Source organism: Chiloscyllium punctatum, chromosome 2 (assembly GCF_047496795.1).
Source record: "Chiloscyllium punctatum isolate Juve2018m chromosome 2, sChiPun1.3, whole genome shotgun sequence".
Classification (NCBI taxonomy): domain Eukaryota; kingdom Metazoa; phylum Chordata; class Chondrichthyes; order Orectolobiformes; family Hemiscylliidae; genus Chiloscyllium; species Chiloscyllium punctatum.
This window is the reverse complement of record NC_092740.1, coordinates 102,132,114-102,145,903: the sequence shown is the minus strand read 5'-3', so window position 1 is coordinate 102,145,903 and position 13,790 is coordinate 102,132,114. Positions and strand designations below refer to the sequence as shown.

Genomic DNA, 13,790 nt, shown 5'->3' with positions numbered 1-13,790 from the left:
TACATAATTTGTTTAGTTTTTTGAAACTTTGACAAAGACAGACCTGTTAATTGTCTTTGTGGGCCCTGGAACAATTGATTATTATTGAGCAACATTTGATCGTAACTGGTGACCATATCAAAGATGGCAACCGCCTATTTGGACCGATTTGCAGTAGTACGCATGCGTATTATTCTGTTTATTCCATCTTTCATGCAGTCAACTGACATTAGGTAACAAGATGGCGACAGGACAGCAGTGGGTTTTAGTCGAGATGGTGCAGGCTTTTTATGAGGTAAGGAAACCAGTTGTAAAAATGACTTGGAAAGTTTTCACAGACTGTGGAGGGTACGTAGTTCATAATAAATCTCTAGTCTGGTTCTGAAGTGAAAAGCTGGGGAATATTGTGAACTGGATCTGTATGGTAATGTTGAGCAAGTGTGCCGAGAGGAAGTGCGCTGAATTTTGATAGTTGAGCAAACCCGCTTTTCCAGTTATGCCTAGTTACGTTCAGAGGGGCTATTTATGTTGCGACGCTACTTGGGAAGGTTTGTGGGTGAGGTGTTTCAAAGCCAGATGTCACAATGTAGTCATAGTCGTAGAGATGTGCAGCACGAAAACAGACCCTTGGTCCAACTCGGCCATGATGACCAGAGATACTAAACTAGTCTCCTCCTATTTGTCAGCACTTGGCCCATATCCCTTGTTACGGGCCAGAGCCCCTCAAAATATTTTAAGTAGCCAGAAGATGAATATACCAGGAGCGACACAGCTGGTTAGACCACTCTGTTTTAAACAAAACACAATTTATTTACGTGAACAAAAAAGTCAAATTGTGAATAACATTTGAAAACCCAACCGAGACAGATATGCAACTTAGAGCTGTTCTGATTTCCTGCAGCATCCCCACACCTGTTGGCAAAATGTTACATTCAAACACAAGTTTTTACAGGAGAGAACTCGGGGAGGAGAGAGAGAGAGAGAGATGGAGCTGTTTCTTTGGGACCCCAGTGAAGCCTAAAAGAAAACTAGAAAAAAAACCCTGAACTGGGAGAACTCGCCACTCCCTTTTCATTGTATAAGTTTTATTTAAAACCTAAAAGCTTTTTTTGATTGACTTAGAGTTGATTTGTCATTGATATCTTTTACCTAACCAAGGACAGAATAACCTTGTTAAAGAAGCAGCATTGTCAGACCCTGTAAATCCTTCTTATTCATATGCCAGATATCTTTTAAATAATGTTAAAAATCACACAACACCAAATTATAATCCAACAGGTTTCTGCGGAAGCACTAGCTTTCAGAGAGCTGCTCCTCCTTCATGTGGTTGTGGAGTTGTGACTTTAACTTTGTACACCCTAGTCCAACACCAGCATCTCCAAATCATGAGTTTTAATTGATGTAATTGTACTACTTCCTCTGGCAGCACATTCTATACACGCACCACCCTCTGTGTGAAAACATTGTCCCTTAGGTGTGTCTCAAATCTTTCCCCTCTCACCCAACAAGTGAAACTGTAATAGACGCTAACCAAGGCTGAGGAGAAAATGATGACTGCAGATGCTGGAGATTAGAGTTGAAAATATGTTGCTGGAAAAGCACAGCAGGTCAGTCCTTAGTAGGAAGAAATCTGTTGTCCTTGGCTAATTTAGCCTTTTTGGCACTCTAGATGCAGAAATGTTTACACTTGTGATTTTTGATAAGGTCTTTTGAGCACTCCATTTGTTTTTAAAAGATTGCTTGCCATAATTTTGGATCACTTTGGGATGGACAATGTTGGCCTTGCCAACAGTCTATAAAATAGGAGTTCTTCAATTGAAATGTTTGTTAAAATCTTATTTAATGTAAATATTAATTATTGAACAGATTTAAAATTTGTATTAGTTGGTTAGAGAATATGCAAAAAATATATATTTTCATAGGAAGGATTATGGAAAACGTCTGCACTATTTTGAAAACCTGTTCAGACTTGGTTTTGAAATGTGGGTATCTTTAGCAAGGCCAACATTTATTCCCCATCTCAAATTACTCTAAAGATGATGGTGGTAAGCAACCTTTTTGTACTACTACAAGTAAGATGGTGCAGATGCATCTCCAGTTTTTGTTTTCTGCAACTGTTTGACACAAGTGAGTTTCAAAGAGCAGTTGATCAACTAGGTAGCTTTTTACCTAGAGTTACATGTAGTTACTAAGGGTAACAGAATTACTTCTCTAAAGACTGTTAATGAAATCATTTCAAATTGAGATTAGCAGAATTTTATAAAGCAAGGTTATCTAGTTCCATTCTTGACTTGACAGCAATCTAGGTTTGTTCAATATGTTGCATGACACTGTAATCTCTTGCTATAAATTCTGTGCCTTATGACCTGCTCCACAACTACCTGTGGGCGGCACGGTGGCACAGTGGTTAGCACTGCTGCCTCACAGCGCCGGAGACCCGGGTTCAATTCCCGCCTCAGGCGACTGACTGTGTGGAGTTTGCACATTCTCCCCGTGTCTGCGTGGGTTTCCTCCGGGTGCTCCGGTTTCCTCCCACAGTCCAAAGATGTGCAGGTCAGGTGAATTGGCCATGCTAAATTGTCCGTAGTGTTAGGTAAGGGGTAGATGTAGGGGTATGGGTGGGTTACGCTTCGGCGGGGCGGTGTGGACTTGTTAGGCCGAAGGGCCTGTTTCCACACTGTAAGTAATCTAATCTAATCTAATCTATTTGATGAAGGAGCAGTACTCTGAAAGCTAGTGCTTTCAAATAAACTCAATCTACCATAACTTTGTCCACCCCAGTCCAACACTGGCACCTCCACGTCTCAGTATTGTCTGTTTGGAGAGTTCAAGGGACCTGTGCTGATAACTGCTGCCATGTACACAAGTCTGGATGTTCCAATGAAATTATCCTCGAAACAGTGTAATTTGTTTACTTCTAGGGAAAACAATAACTATTCTGTAATCCTTTCAGAACAGGGAAAATGAGTGCTATGTCTGATCAGTTTTTGCACTCTGTGGTTAAATGCCTTTTTTTTTATTTTAGTTTATAGATACCTGGGAAATATATTCAGCTTTTGAAAGAGCAAAGCCAATATTTTAATATTGGCAGTGTCAGATATCTCCATTATTAACCTTACTTGCATATAAATATACGTATTTAGAACACTCAGCCCTTAAGCTTGCTTCTAAATTCAGTAAGATCATGTCTGATCCAAAAACACTCCTCCTACCTACTCCTGGAAACCTTTTTAAACCCCTTGCTTATCACAAATCTGTTTGCCTTAAAAAAAATTCAAAACCTTTGTTTTCACTTTTCAGAGAAGCAAGTTCAAAAATCTCATTTTCTGTGAGGAAAAAAGAGGTCTCATCTATGACTAAAGTGGTTGACTTATTTTTAATGATGGCCCCTAGTTCTAAATTCTTCCACAAGTGTACTCTCTGCATTCCACCTTAAGATTCCTTTTGCTTAATTTCTGTGCTATGAGATATAACACTTTTTCTTAATACTTAATTTCAGATCTCTGTATTTCCACAACCAGTTTAATGATTTTCTAACAGTTTTCTTTAGCTGCTTGACATCACCACCTTTTCATCAAGTTTACTCATGTTAGGTTCTTTTTCTTGAGATGGTAACACACTTGATGCAACTGCAATACCCAAAATCTATTAAGCAAGTACAAGCTTTGGAGGATCACTTAACACTCTTCACGATGCTTGCGAAGCCTGTCAAGCAAGGCTCCCAGAACAAAGAAACCTTTATACAAAATCTCACATCAGTCAGTAATGCCCACAAGACAACCTCCAACCACTCACCCATAGTCACATGCCACTCAAGACACAATGTAGTGAGCTGACTATTTCCAGAAACAATGTAATGTAAAACATCCTTTTTAATAGCAAGATCTGCTATAAATCATTTTTTAACTATAGGATGTGGTCACAACTTTAATTGCAATGTTCTTACTGATTCCTAAATAGGAGATGATGATATAAATTCTCTTACTCTGAATAATAGGAAATGATAATGTTTACATTGTACCAGCAAGGTAGAGAAACATACTACCTTACCCACAGGGCATCCAGTTTCTTACAGGTCAGTGGAGCCAATTAACCCCTTAACATCTCACTAATACAATATAAGTTCTACAAACTGTTTTCAATTGAATGAACTAGATAATCTACTGTGGATATTGGAAATCTGAAGTGAACATGGAAATTGCTGGATAAACTCAACGGTTAGACCATAAGATTCAAAGATATTGGAACAGAATTAACCCATTCTGCCCACTGAGTCTGCTGTGCCATTTGAACATGGCTTATTTGATTCTCAGCCAGAGCTCACTTTTTCCCCATAACCCTTAAGCCCCTTGCTAATGAAGAACCTGTCAGTCTCTGTGTTAAATACACTTTGACTAAGCTTCCACCGTCCCCTGCTGCAGTGAGCTCTACAGATTATTCATCCTCTGGGTGAAGGAATTTCTTCTCCTCTGTTCTAAAGTGTCCTTCACTTTGCGTTCAGGTCCTTCTCTCTCCTACTGGTGGAAACATTTTCTCTACACCTACTATCCAGGCCTTTGATATTCTGTAAGTATCATGAGATCCACTACCCCACCTCAAAAACAGACCCAGAATCCTCAACCGCTCCTCATACAACAAACCCTTCACCCCAGGTGAAGATCTCGACTCCCGGGGAGGGGGTCTCTTGGTTCCGTGATCGGTCAATAAGCACTCATAAATCAGTCTGGTTTTTGAAGACTTTGCTCTTTATTTCTTCATACGGCCGGGTGAAGAGCATCCTGGAGCACAGAAGTTGAACACTTCCATATTCCTCGGTGCTGCACATATGGCTTGAAACTAAGACATTCAAACAATTACCAATCAATACACTATACTGTTTTATTTGACAGTTACTTGGTCCAATGATATTTCCTGGGAACAAACTTTATTTTCCAACACTTAGGCCACCCCACCCCTATCTCACTATTGCATCTGCACCAGAAGGTCAGTCAGGATGGCTAGTAATGTCTTATCTAGTAGAGTTATTTCTATGCTTTAAAGGACGCATTATCTGCTAATCTCTATTGAAGCAGACTGTAGTTAGTCTGCAGCTGTAGCAGAATTAGCACTTAGTAACTTAAAAGCTATTTTATGCAGCTTTAGCAGAATTGTCAATTTGCAGTCTAGAAGCCATTTTGTTGTGTCATTTGCATCGAAAAGCCATCAAGTTACCACCTAGGTTATTAAGAACATCTGTTAAATGGTTGCCCCTGACTACAACTAGTCACCTCAGCCTGTATTCAGGTTTCAGATCCTCACAAGATCATTCTTGTTAACCACCCCTGACCTCTGTCCAAAGCCAGCAGACCTTTCCTTAGCTCTAGGGTCCAAATCTACTCTTAATATCCAAATATGGCTTTATCGTAGCCTTCTACAGACTCAGCATATATTTCTGCTGTTGTATTTTAGTTCTCTTAAAACAAATGCCAACATTGCATTTGCTTTTTAACTTGCAGATTCAGTTGGCAATTTGATCGAGACTTTTGAACAGAGACTCCTAAGCACCTTCTTGCTTCAGATTTTCAAAGCTTTTCCCTTGTTGAAAATAGTCCAAGCCTCCCCTTCCTAGCAAAGTTTGTATCCTTACACTTTACCACATTATATTCTATCTGCCACTTCTTTGGCTACTCTCCTGGCCTGTGCAGGTCCTCCTCAGCATCCCTGCTGCTTCAAAACTACATGTCTCTCCTACTGTCTTTGTGTCATCTGCAAGGTTAGCAACAATGCCTTTGGCCCTTCGTCCGTATCAGTAATGTATAAAAGATGCGTAGTTGTGCTCGTAACATCAACGTTGACAGAATTGCATGTATCACCTATTGCCACACTGAAAAAGTCATTTATCCCTACACTGCCTTCTGCCAGTCATCCAATAGAGATATTGTATTTGTAGCTCACCAGAATTAGAAACAGAATATGAGGTACATGGAAGGTAAAGTAGAACAGGAGATACTTTGTTTTGTGCACTCTCAGCTTCTCAGTTGAACTTAGACTTCTCTTCTTGCTCCTGTACTGAATAACCTGACCCACTCTCTTAAAGGAGCAACACCACACAATTATGTCGAGAGTTTCTCCCCATTTGTTTCCATACTCCTTTCTGCATCCAACAATTATAACTATTACACAGGCATTGTAGCTAGCTTATATTTGTCAGGGATATTTACAGAAATAAAGGAAAAAGGAAAAACACCCTTCTGCAGTTTACATTGACATAATCATCCTCCCAGGTTCTTCCTAGAATGTGGCGACAAGAACTGTATGCAGTACTCCAAGTGCAGCAGTACCAGAAGTTTGTACAGCTGCAACATGACCTCATGGCTCCGAAACTCAATCCCTCTACCAATAAAAGCCAACAAACCATACGACTTCTTAACAATCCCATCTACCTGGGTGTCAACTTTCAGTGATCTATGCACATGGACACAGATTTTTCTGCTCATCCACACTATCTAGAATCTTACCATTAGACCAGTACTCTCTATTCCTGTTGCTCCTTCCAAAGTGAATTACCTCACATTTTTCCACATTAAACTCTATTTGCCACCTCTCAACCCAGCTCTGTAGCTTATCTATGTCCCTCTGTAACATCCTTTAGCACAGTCCACAACTCCACCGACCTTAATGTCATCCACAAATTTACTAACCCACTCTTCCACACACTCCGGCAGGTCATTTATAAAAATGACAAATAGCAGTGACCCCAAAACAGATCCTCGCATTACACCACTAGTAACTGAACTTCAGGACAAACATTTCCTATCAGAGTGCCCATTTTGTCGTCTTGTGGGCATGGTGGCTCAGTGTTTAGCACTGCTACCTCACAGCACCAGGAATCCAGGTTCAATTCCAGCCTCTAGCAACTGTCCATGTGAAGTTTGTGCATTCTCCTAGTGTCTGCATGGATTTCCTCTGGGTGCTCCTGTTTCCCCTCTCAATTCGCCAAAATGCAACACCTTGCAATTAAACTCCAGCTGCCATTCCTTAGCCCCCGGCCCATTTGATGAAGATCTTGCTGCGTTCCCAGATAACTTTCTTCACTGTCCACTGTACCACCAGTCTTGGTGTCATCAGCAAACTTGCTAACCATACCTTGTAAGTACTCATCTGAATCACTTATATAAATGATGACTAACAATGAACCCAGCATCAATCCCTGTGGCACACTGCTAATCACATGCCTCCAGTCTGAGAAACAGCCCTCTGCCACCACTGTGTTTAACCGTCAAGACAATTTGGGTCCAATTGGCTAGCTCATCCTGGATCCAGTGAGACTTTGCCTTACTCAACAATCTACCTTGACCAAAGCCTTGCTAAAGACCATGTAAACAATGTCTTCTGCACTCTCTCATCAATTCCTTGGTCATCCTTTCAAAAAAACCCAATCAAATCCATGAGCGTGGAAAATTGTCTCCAAGCCATGCTGTCTATCCCACATGAGTTTTTGCCTCTCCAAATTACTGTTAATCCTGTTTATCAGAATCCCCTCTAACAAATTACTCACCACAGACAGTCTGTAGTTACCAGGCATTTCTCTGCAGCCTCTCAAATAATAGCACAATATTAGCCACACCCCAGCCTATGGGCACTGGCGCTGTGAGGCAGCCCTTTATTTTATTAAAAAAGGTTTATTTGCAATATTGGCAATCTCTTACACTTCAAAACCAGACATAATCATAGCACTGCAGTAGATAAAGGTAGCAATTAACTACCCTGCATCCACTACAGGAAGCTTGCACCCAAAGGACTAGCCACACTACCATACATCAAGAGCATTTCCAAACTGACAGCCAGACTACTGCGACCACTAGGACTCATAACAGCACACAAACCAACAGCCACTCTCAGACAACAACTCACCAGAACGAAGGACCCGATAACCAACATGAGCAAAACCAATGTAGTGTACAAAATCCCATGCAAGGACTGCACAAAACACTCCATAGGACAAACAGGAAAACAGAACTCCCAAATGTCAGCGAGGACGATGGCAGGGTGTTTCTGCTGATGTTTTTTCTGATTCCAGTTGATCCACCCAGTTTAATTTCTTTGAGATGCAGCAATTGGTACAACTGAATGGCTTGTTAGTTCATTTCAAAGGACAATTGAGAGTCATCCACATTGTGGTGGATCTGGAGTCACTTGTAGGCCAGACTAGGTAAGGATGGCAGATTTCTTTCCTTGAAGGGCATTAGTTAACCAGGTGGATTTTTCCGACAATCGACAATGATTTCATGGACATCAGTAGATTAGTAATTTGAGGTTTTTATTGAATTCAGATTCCACCACCTGCCATAGCAGGATTTGAACCTGCGTACCTAACTCATCAGATGAGTTTCTAGATTAGTGTCTAGTGATAGTACGACTAGGCCAAAGCTTCCACCTTCTGAACCATCTCACTAAGTTTCCCTAAATTACATGTGCTTTAAGATTCTCAGTCTCCAGTGTGGTACCTTGTCAAAACCTTTGCTAAACTCCATTTCGATTACATGAACTTAATTTCCCTCATTCACTCACTTGATCACATTTTTTAAAAAGTTCTAACATATTTGTTAGATGTAATCTCCCTCTGGCAAAGCCATGCTGCCTGTCCCTAATTAACCTATGCCTTTCCAAACAGATTAATTCTCCCCATTAGAATTTTCTCCATTAACTTTCCATTTTGGAGAAAATTAGCACATGGAGGTGTGATTTTGCATCACTGAAACATGGTGGAGAGAAGGGCTGGACAGGCAACTTAACATTCTTAACATTCTGATTTATAGGATTTTTCAGCGAGATGAGGTATAAAGTGTGGTGCTGTAACACTATCAATTAAAGACTCAATTAGGGCAATAAGGAGAAAAGATATCTTAGAAGGATCTTCAGAGGGTTTGTGGTAGAATTGCAGGATAAGGAGGCAGTCATATACATTTATTATATGCCACTAAAGAATCAGCAGAAATAGAGGGGAAATATGTAGACAGTTCGGACATTACTACCAGATTTTCACTCTGTTAATGTTAAGGAATTTTAGCTTTTCCAACATTAATTGGATCGTTGTCATGTTAAATGTTTGTTTTTGTTGGGGGGGGTGGGGGGTTTGGAAACGAGGGTCATTTCTTCACATATATTCAGAGGAGAACATGATCTCTGAGGGTGTTTGGGCGATCGAAAGGAAGATGAGAGTTCAGGATAAGGTAAAGGCAGCCTGAGTGAGTTTGGTTGCATTGGTATCTCCGACCATTCCAATGGAAAGCACTTGACCTAGAATGTTGAAATTCTCTAACCCTGTGTTAAGGGAAACAGGTTTCTCCTGTCTATTGTATTTCAACCCTTCACAATTCTGTCCACATCAGTCATGTTGCCCTCAGCCTTCTCCGTTCCAAGGAAAACCTTGCCAGTCTCTCCTTGTACCTACAATTTTCCAACCCTGGCAGCATTCTAGTAATATTTGTCTGTGCAGCCTCTCACAGCAGAGGAATTATGTCCTTGTGTAATGTGGTGACCAGAACTGGAAACTACTCCAGTTGTGCCCTCCACTTTTATATACAGTTTCATAATTATCTTCCTACTTTTGTATTCTATACTCCTGCCAATGAAGGAGAGCAATCCATTTGCTGCCTTTACCACCTTATTTAACTGTACTTGTTCCTTAAGGGACCTGTGCAGTTGCACATCAAGATCTCTGACTTCATCTATCCCTATCAGTATATTCCCATTCTATTGTGGATATCCTTTTTGTGTTTGACTTCCCTGACTGCATTTCCTCAAGTTTATCAGAGTTGAACTCCATCTGCCACTTGCCCACTCTGCCAACCCGTCTATATCAATTTGGCATTTACAGCTATTCTCTATACAGCCAATTTTTATCATTTGCAAATTTTCCAGTTGTGACCCCCATGTTCAAGTCCAAATTGGTAATTTACAAAACCAGCAGCAGGGGTCTCACCACCAAGCCCCATGGATAACCACTTAAAACTGCTTTTCTTTTGCAAGGATAGCCATTGACCATTGTTCATTGTTTCATGTTGTTTCTAAGCTTTTGATCCAATTCAACACATTACTGTGTATCATATAGGCTTTTACTTTTTTGACCACATGGAATCTTGTCAAATGCCTTCCTAAAAACCCAAGTAGACTACATCCACTGCACCACCCTCATTGATCCTCCGTGTCACTTGTGTTACCTTTGATAAAGTTAGGCTGACTATCACTGTCAAGTTTGTGCCTTTCTAAGTGATAGAATCGATCCTGAGCAATCAGATAAACTAACAATTTGCCCTCCACTGAAATAAGACTCATTAACTTTTAATTAATTGGCATATCCTTTGTACCCTTTCTAAACAACACAACCACATTTGCATTCCTCCAATCCTCCAGCATCTCATCTGGGTCTCATGAAGATTGTGCAATAATCCTCAGAGCATCTGCTTTTGCCTCCCTGACAACCTCCAACATTCTAAGATATGATCCATCCATATCTGGCAATTTACACACTTTCAAAAGTTTCAATTTCTCAAACACTTGCTCTCTCACTGATTATTTTGTCCAATATTTTATACTGCTCCTCTTGGGTTACTATGTCCATGTCATCCCTTTCCTATGTGAATACAGGGGCAAAGAAATCATTTAAAATTCTTCCCATCCTCTGCAACCTGACACAAGTTCCCTTCATCTCTAGGTCCCATGTTTTCCTTAACTATCCTTTTGCTCTTTATGTACTAGTTAAACATCATTGACATTTGCTAATATTTTTTCGTGCCCTCTCTGATTTCCTTTTTTTAACTTGACCCCTGTAGTTTCTATGCTCTTCTAGGCTATCTGTAATGTAGTTTTTTTTTGTGACTATCATCAGCTTTCTTTTTCTGTTTTAATCTTCTCCTATGTTTTCGAGACAACCGTGACTCTAGATTTTGCTTTGTCATTCTTATTTTTGAAGGGGACATGTCTGTTTTGTGTCCTAAGGGTTTCACTTTTTACCACTGGTTTACTACTGACTTATCCTTTAGCAGTCCTGTTCAGTTCACCTCAGCCAAATCACTTCTCAATTTTGTAAAATTTGCCTTTCCCCAATTTACTTCTGATTTGCCTCTGTCCTTTTCTGTTGTAATGCTAAATCTAACCGAACTGTGGTCAATACAGTCACCAGCTGGCACTTCACCACTTGTCCATCTTCATTTCCCAAACTAAATCCAGAATTGAATCTCCTCTGATTGGGTTTGTCACATACAGAGGAACCTCGATTATCCAAAGCATACTGACAGGGAGTATTTTGTTCAGTTAATCAAATGTTGGATAATCGATGCCAGATAACATAGCCACGCATCGGGCCCTTGCAATCTTGTTCGGATCATCCAAAATTAGGTTATTCGAATGCCGGATAATCGGGGTTCCTCTACTGTTTTTTGTTTTTTTTTCAAAAAACAAATTATTCTGGACACAGAATTTTTTCACCCTTCATACTCCTTTATTGTTTGATACAGAATTGCTATTGGGACAGAAAGTCTCCTACTATTATTGCCATTTTATTCCTACAGGCAGAAACTTGTCTATGCATGTGTTCTTTCATCTCCTTTTTACTATTTGGGGTCTCCAGTATACTCCTAGAGTGTGACTGTCCTTTTTTTTTATTAGTAAGGTCAACCCATAAAACCTAATTTGTTAACCCATTCAACATATATCATTCCTTCTTTCATCTATTTTTGATTCTTTAACCAGTTCTGCTTACCCTTCCTTTTTTTTTAATTACCTACTCCACCCTGCCTGAAATCTCCATCCAGGAGTATTGACCTGCTAATTTTGCGCCTTCTTTTAAACCAGTTTCTGTTCTCGTAACTACTGCTATGTTCATCAGTTTTTTTTTGTATTACATGTGATGTGTTGAAGTACAATAGCTCAATCCTGTAAATTTCCTTTGGGTGCTTTTTAATCCTCATTTCTTCTGGTTTTAAATTAGTCATAAAGTCCTACAGCACGGAGACAGGCCTTTGGCCCAAACTGGTCCATGCTGAAAAAATGTCCGTCCATGCTAACCTCATTTCCCTGCACTTGGGCTATATCCTTCTAAACCTTTCCTATCCATGTATTTGTTCAAATGCCTTTCAAATGTACCCACCAAAACTACTTCAGCTGGCAGCTCAGTCCATATGCAAACCACCCTCCATGTTTTTAAAAAAAGGGCTTCCCCTCCGGTCCCCTTTTATTCTTTCCCCTCTAACCTTAAAATGATGTCCTCTTTTCTTCGATTTCCCCAACCCTGGGGAAAGAAATGCATTCACCCTATCCACGCCCCTCATTATCATTATCCATGCCTCTCCTTGATAAAATTTCCCCTTCAGTCTCCTACACCTGTAAAGAAAGACTGTCCTAGCTTGTCCAATCTCTCCTTATAATTCAGTCTATTGAGTCAAGGCAACATGCTTTGTAAATTTCTTCTGCATTCTTTCTGGTTTAACAAGGTGATCAAAACCGAACACAATACTCCAAGTGTGGCCTCACCAACATCCTGTATAACTGCAACATAACTTCCCAACTTCCTTACTCCGTGCCCTGACTGATGAAGGTCAGTATGCCAACAGCTGACTATATCGCTAATGCTCTACCTTTCGTTTCCTGATCTGAATCAATCTATCTAAGCTTACACTGGTTCTGACCCCCCTATAATTGTAGTTTAAAACCTCTCTGGATTTAGCAGAAATCCTGAAACATTATTACTCTTTACAGAATTATAATTTATCTGCTGTTTTGAACTTTTATAACTAATGCATAAAATGTTATGCTGCTGCTCTGTTTACTTAGTGTGGGTGAGCGATGTCTTCCTGTCTTGCATTTCTGAATAAAATATAGAGTTCTACAACAATGAAACTGTTCAGTCTCTGAAATTCAAAAGCAGTACTTTGAATTATGCAGATCTAACTTCGGTTAGATCATATTTCTAGTACTGCTTGCAATCGTGGTCTTTGTTTTTGAAGAAAATGATATGCACTGGGGTGGGTATGGGGAAAGTTTGCAAAGATAATATGAGAAAGATGTGAACATATTAGGATAGAATGGATCGGATGGAGTTTTGGAAGTGCAGGATGGAAATCAGAATGGTGGGTATTTTGGACCCATTACTCTTGGAGTAATTAGTGAACAGTATAGATATGATTAAGGGGAAACTAGATGATGGCGAAACAGATTATTGTAGATATAAATGAGATTTAAGCAGAATATAAATATCAGAAGGACTGTAGACTGAATGGCATGTTTCTCTATCGTCTATTCTCTGTTTAATCAATGATTAAAAAGTTGTAGTGTAAAATATGTACTGAATATAAAATTATTCCTTTGCTGCTGTCGGGATATTCTCCTTTTACAAACTTTGAGGCATATAGTTAATTTACTTGCTTTGTCTTTTTAGGCCCCAGCTTACCATCTAATTCTGGAAGGTATTCTCATTTTGTGGATAGTAAGACTGCTTTTCTCCAAAACCTACAAACTTCAGGAACGTTCTGATCTGACAGAAAAGGTAATCCAGTAGAAATTAAAAGACCTATTTGACTTCTTGATATTACAACAACTTATAAGTATTTTGTTTTATCTTTTCTAACAGGAGAAAGAAGAGCTTATTGAGGAATGGCAACCAGAGCCCCTTGTTCCACCAATATCAAAAGACCACCCTGCCCTCAACAATAATATTGTCTCAGGGTATGTAATACACGCTTGAGCTATGTTACTAATTCAGCTTGCACTTGTACTTGAGCTGTATAATATTCTAAAAGAGAACAGTTTTAAAGTGTGTCTTTATTTTAAAC

General features: G+C 39.8%; 1 protein-coding gene across 2 annotated transcripts in view; it reads left to right on the top strand.

Annotated features, from left to right (window-relative positions):
• Positions 1 to 201: 201 nt before the first annotated feature.
• The window catches only part of sptlc1 (serine palmitoyltransferase, long chain base subunit 1), a 55,834-nt gene continuing 42,245 nt past the window's right edge, over positions 202 to 13,790 (top strand). For both annotated transcript variants that reach the window (XM_072586859.1, XM_072586860.1), the window contains exons 1-3: positions 202 to 274; positions 13,397 to 13,504; positions 13,589 to 13,683. In XM_072586859.1, the coding sequence (XP_072442960.1) occupies positions 221 to 274; positions 13,397 to 13,504; positions 13,589 to 13,683 (257 nt within the window). In that variant the 5' untranslated portion in view covers positions 202 to 220. The remainder of the gene's footprint in view (positions 275 to 13,396; positions 13,505 to 13,588; positions 13,684 to 13,790) is intronic.